Consider the following 6,310-nt stretch of genomic DNA (forward strand, 5'->3'; position numbering starts at 1 on the left):
TAAAATGTGAGATAACAATCGAAATGAAATAAAAAATTTTTCTACAAAAAAAAATATCGTCTGTTTACAAAATAGCGAAACTGAGCATGCGCGAAGTGACAGTATCGTCTGGTAAAGTAAATACGAGTAAGTTCAAACTTTTATATTTATTTATTCGGAAAATAATAATAAATGTAGCCGCTGTGATAAATGGGCGCATTGTTCTTGCGCCAATATTGAAGAAAACGACAGTTTAACCATTTTAATTTGTCCTCCTCGTAAATGAAAATAATATCCCCATCTTACCCCGTGGGTGGGGCAAGATGGCGCATTTACATATAATTTTAAAATATTAAATTTTCTTGTTTTTAAAAACGTTTTTCAAAAATTAAATATTGTATTATATATTACCAAATATTGTAGTTGCCGAGAATGAAAAAAATTATCGTTCTCATTAAAGTGGTTGCCATCTTAAGACTTTTGAAACATTAAAGTCCTCATCCTGCCCCACCTTCCCCTAGATAGTCAGCCAGTGACGTTGTTTTTTTTTCTTGCCGGACAGTCAGTAGGATATAAAACACTAGATTATTGGATCAAATTAATCTGTTGTTATTAAATACAGAACGACTTCAATATATGTCATACTTAAGTTCTTAAAACGCGTCGCGAACAAAATGGTGTACTGTACTGTACTGTACATCGAATATCAATTTCTCACCGAAATAATGTGAGAGATATGGTACATTGCAGACCAACTAAAAACATTTTATGTAGAAGTGTCTAGTGTACAATAACAAACTGTTTATACGGAAGTGTCGCTAATTGTCATACTTTCAAGACCTAGTATAACATTTTCAGAGGAAATGTCATATAGTTTTTCACATTTCCATCTAAGTTGTGTTATTAAAATATCTATTACTTTTTACATTTCTACTGTAAATAAATATTTATCATTATAAAGAACTGATTGCTGAGATTGATTATCTAATTTTTGCTTCATTCGTTTCCAAAAACTAGACAATATTGTTTCAATATGCTTTCAATTTCAGCGCATTGCAATGATTGCTTATTTTTCAAATCATTTAATATCTTATACACTTGGGATATTTGTGAAGTTTTTGTCACTTATTCGGAACTGCAAATGAAAATATCAATAAAAATTTCCTGAAAATGCAAATAAAAAAATTATTGTCTGAAAGTACAAGTGAAAACATACAATGAAAAATAACCTCTTCAGTGAAAACATTATCTATTAAACTGGAAGAGAAAAAGCAAGATGAAAACATAACCTTTGAAATTACGATTGAAACTCCAATTAGAAAATCTACTCGAACTACAATAGAAAATGTTGAATGGAAAACTTTCCTATAGAACTGCAATTAAAACATTGAAGAAAAAATTTAATAATTTAAATGAAACCCTTGAATAGAAAATTAAAGTATGAAACTATAAATGAACACGTTCAATTAATATTAATTTCTGAAACTACGAATTAAAACTTTAAATAAAAAAAATCAACCTCCGAAAAAGCAAATGTTGACATACAATGAAAGAAATGACCTATGAAACGGAAAATAAATATACTCAATCAATGAAATAATCTCTGAAACTGCATATTAAAACGTTCAAAGAAAAAAACTAATCCGTGACAGTGAAATGAAGTCTTGGAGTGAAAAGGAAATCTTTGGAACTGCAAATGAAGACTTTGAACTAAAATAATTACTGGAAATGCAAATCAGAATTGTACAATTAAAAAAAAAAAAAAAAACTTTATGTGAAAGTGAAAATAAAGGAGAGAAATGAAAAAATTGACTCTAGAAATTGAAAGTGAAGACATTTTTAATGTTTAAAAATGCAAATACGAACGGATAATAAAAGAAGTACAGTAGACCCTCCTATAACACGATAGATACGTTCCGTGTTTTATGAAATTCATGTTGTGCGAGTCCTTAAATGCATGAGCCAATCACAGCCCGGCACGCATGCAGTTTACGGACTACGGCTGTTTGAAAAGTTTTCTTGAAAAGTTATAAAATTAATCGATTCTAGACTAATTTGACTCAACATTTCCAAAACACGTATAATTTTCTGCGAATAATCCATATAAACTATGCTATAAACAAAAAATTGTAGGATTACTTACCGAGTGTGCACCGTTCGACGACACCATTGCTTAAGCTTGTTTTCGTCGCGGAGAGGCGCATCGAACGGCGGGCGCGTATTTCCTGATAAATTATTTTTCTGAGAAAAATTTGCTGAACTTTGGAGACATCATTAATATAAATATAAATTTTATGGCCGTTAAGTAATAAATGGTTTTTGGTAGGTCCGCTTCTCGTTTAAACTCAACGGTTTGTGCAATATCCGCTATTGGTCTAGATTTGACCAATCCTGTCGCGACACGAGTGGGCGATGACGTTTTACCGTATCATACGAGTCTCTTTTAGCCTGTTTATACGAATACGTTCGCAATTTTTTTCGCCTTGTTATACGAATCCGTATCATATGAACCCGTTTTATTGGGGTATACTGTAACTCTTAAAACTGCAAACGAAAACGTAACTCAAAAAGTAATGCACCATAATTTATATGTGGAAAGCGAAGACTGCGATGTGGCTCTTCTTTAGAGGAGTTGTACCTGGAAGCTTTTGCTAACGTTGTAGAAAATTGTAAAAATTTTCATGAATATTAGCGGTTTAACCAATAAATATTTTTATGGAACAACAAAATTTTACGTATTCATTTCGCAACCTCCCGCGAAAGTAATAAAGTTTTACCATCCTGACCTTGGCAGTCTTCGGACCAGATATAACGAATACTACACGAATACATCATTGATTATCAAAAACGCAAACATTATTTAACTCTTACATATAGATGAATTCTATAACACACGTCATTCTGAAGAATTCAACAATTCTTCAAGAAAAATATGAAAAATAAATCATCAAAAACATCAACGAGTTTTTCAACTTTCCTGGAGACATTTAAAATTTTCGTGGCGCCATCTGTTATCATATTTTATTTTAAAACTTTATATATTTCTTACTGTTATAAAAGGGCCAAAAGCTTAATTCTAGAGTAGGGATGAGTTTTATAAAAAAAATTCGTAAATCAGTAAAATCGGTATTAAGTCCGATCCTACTAGAGTATACGATGCCCTTTATCTCATCATAACCTCGACCTTTAACCACCAAAATTTAATAACATCGATCCCTCTAATAAACAAACCTCCCTGCTAAATTTCAGAAATTTTCGACAAAAAGCACGGGAGTTATTAAGCTTCAAACAGGGTGGACAAAATCGACCGATAGCCATACTTTCCCTCTGTTATATATAAAGGCCGAGGAAAGTAAAAGACTTTATTCACTAAAATATTCTACTTCTGGAATTTATCAATGTACAGAAGTTCAGACATACAGAATGGATCACGACTTCAGTTATTGTTGCACTCTGTAAGTCTGTCAGTCTCAGTCTGTCAAATACAAAATTTAAGAAGCCACGACTTGCTGAAGAAATAAAAGTAACAACAGGCAAAGTAGTTCAATAATACAAAATATTTTATTTATATTTTGATATTGAGATTACAATTTATTAATTCTGAACAAAATCAAATTTATTTTAATGTTATAGAAGTGAAAGAACATAAATTGTTTTCGTTATAATCTCCGTAGAAATATTTTTTTAAAAAATTGGAGATTTGTGCGCATTACGTGTAAGACCAGGATTAATACCAGATACAGTACCAAGATGATAATCGGTTATAGGCACAGGATTAATACCACGTTCAGAACCGAGGTTCAAACTTGATAGAGGACCAAGATTATGTTCGGNCGCATCTAAAATAGTATAGTAGAAGCCGTTCTTCCGGTTAAGAGTTAATCCTCTCCCTCTCCCCCGCGGGGGAATTTCGAAAAATCCCTTCTTAGGGAGCGTTTTCATGACGTACCCTAACTGTGTACCAAATTTCACCTCTTTAGATTCAGCGGTTTGCTCTGGACGATGATGAATCAGTGAATGAGTCAGTCAGTCAGGACAAGCAATTTTATATATATAGATCAATATTTCTATTTTTCCATAATAAAGTCCCCCTTCAGTTGGAGTAAATGTTGAAGTTTACAATAAAATCAAACGACGATATACTTTTGAGATAGTTCTATCATAAAAATAATCTCAAAAGCACATTGATTATATTGTAAAGTTGATTCCACTCTGTCCAAAATGTACATTTTGGAGAAAAAAGAAATTTAGAATAAAGAATATCAGTGTGTAAACCTATGACCTGTGATAACTTCCGTTCGATTTCGTCTGCGACTTTGAAACTTTCGCTCGTATCTCACGCAAGCGAAACTTTGTCTTCATTACTTACAAGGCGACAATTTTGTTTTCAAAGGAATGATACATTTATTTCCAAATTTTATCACTGTAGACCCATAAATTCCCACTGTCTTAATCTCGGGAACGGAGTTATATGAAATCCGAGACCAGATGTGGAAATTTTAGGGACAGGAGGCCCCAATTAACTACATGTGAACTTCCGATGCAAACCGAAAATCACGTTTTTTTAATTCAAAATCCCTCCCCGAAAGCAGTTAATACGACTCTATTGTTGAAGGAAAAGTGTGATTTACAGGGGCAAGCCACTACTAATTTGTGGTGGAGAGCACATGTTTTAAATTAAATGATTGAAAAAATATGATTAAAAATTGCAACCCGGCATTGTGACGGTGTCGCAATAAAAAATTACTCGTAGTTTGTTTGTGAAAACTTTACTTTCAACTTGTGAAAATATTTACAATGACAAACTACATTTTGTCGTGTTATGAATCACACAATATTGAAGTTAAAATCCTTCTAAGAGGTAACAAAGAGTTAATAATTGTGGGAAATGGAAAAAGCGTTGCGTTTGCCCATCAAAAATTGACAAAGAAAACATGCCAGTAAGTGCAAGAGACTGATATGTAGAAACTACACCATTAAAATGTGTACAAATTGTGCACTATATCCATCATTGTGAATAACAAAAGTGTATTAAGACGAACTATCCTTTTGTTCGTTACGTTGTAGACAACAACTTTAGACACTGAAGCCGAGAACCCGAATAGGGATTGGAAAACTACCAATCCGAAATGCATTGTTAAATAGGCGAAATAAAGAAAAAATTAATTATGCATAATTAAGAAAGACATGATAGATATTACTAGTCTCAACATTGGAAGAAAAAACCTTCACTTATAACTTTTTATACGCATTCTAGCCTGACAAAATAGTCTGTCTCCTCGAAGTGAGCTACCGAAGGCTTTTTAGATTTCTAACCTTTTCCAGTTGTTTCGGCCGAGGTACTATTTTCACTCAGTGACGTCTTTTTCATTTCTAAGGAGTGAGGAAATCGGAGGGTTCTTTTAAAACTCTACAATATTCTCACTTCTTAGCCCGATGTAGTAAGGACAGAATTCTATCTCCTTATAGATGGAAAACAGAGGGCCCTGTGGTATATGACTACCACACCGTGTGATACGAGATAATCGAAATTACTATAAGTGTTGGGGGCGGAGAAAGCGATCCCCGAAAATCGGCAACTCTGATTCCTATATAGGGGAAGGTGGTGCAAGATGGGCCATGGGGTAAGACGGGAACGTCTGTTTATTCTTGGTTAACGCGCTTTCATCTAGCTCTTATTTGGGGAACTAAATGTCAACCTCAAAAGAGATCGCGGGACGAGAAAACGTCCGAATCACTCTTTGTTTGGAAGTAAGACAGTTTTCCACGTTTCGGCAATACTTCGTCTAATTTTACGCCCGCTACAAAGTTTCTACAAAGTAAGCATCATTGCGAACTTTTACATTATCTTTTAGATGAAGATATTATTGTATTCGAAGTAACCTTTAAGACTGAAATTGTTTAGTTTTGAAATAAAGTCGACCCGTGTTTGCAGTCAGTATGAAAAGTGTACGTTGGGCATGAATTCTGCTGCTGGCTAGAGGCACCGCAACTAGGGTTTCTCAAACGGGATCCCGGGATCCCGGTTGTTTTTTTAACCCGGGAAATATCCCGGGAAATCCCGCAAATTTCTTAAAAATTCACTTTTTTTCTTATTTTGTGTTAAGGTTGAGGAATTTTGCAAATAGAAAGCATAATTAACTCATTCACTGTCAGAATACATTTGTATTTATTAATTTTAAACCTACCTATTAGTTTTTTTAAATTTTTGCTCGTTATAGCATGTCACAAATGGTCAATAATCAATATATAGCTTATTTGTGGCAGGACTATAAAAATTCTTTACTTGTCGGAACCTGTAATATCTGGAATAATTGTGCTTACGCTGTCT

General features: G+C 33.5%; 1 protein-coding gene across 1 annotated transcript in view; it reads right to left on the reverse strand.

Moving 5' to 3' along the window:
• Window positions 1-3,595: 3,595 nt before the first annotated feature.
• LOC111620471 (tetra-peptide repeat homeobox protein 1-like) overlaps window positions 3,596-6,310 on the reverse strand; it is a 10,021-nt gene continuing 7,306 nt past the window's right edge. Inside the window, exon 2 of the mRNA XM_023362393.1 lies at window positions 3,596-3,813. Within this exon, the coding sequence (XP_023218161.1) occupies window positions 3,664-3,813 (150 nt within the window). The 3' untranslated portion in view covers window positions 3,596-3,663. The remainder of the gene's footprint in view (window positions 3,814-6,310) is intronic.

Source organism: Centruroides sculpturatus, unplaced genomic scaffold, assembly GCF_000671375.1.
Source record: "Centruroides sculpturatus isolate CEXI.00-Female unplaced genomic scaffold, Cexi_2.0 scaffold74, whole genome shotgun sequence".
Classification (NCBI taxonomy): Eukaryota; Metazoa; Arthropoda; class Arachnida; order Scorpiones; family Buthidae; genus Centruroides; species Centruroides sculpturatus.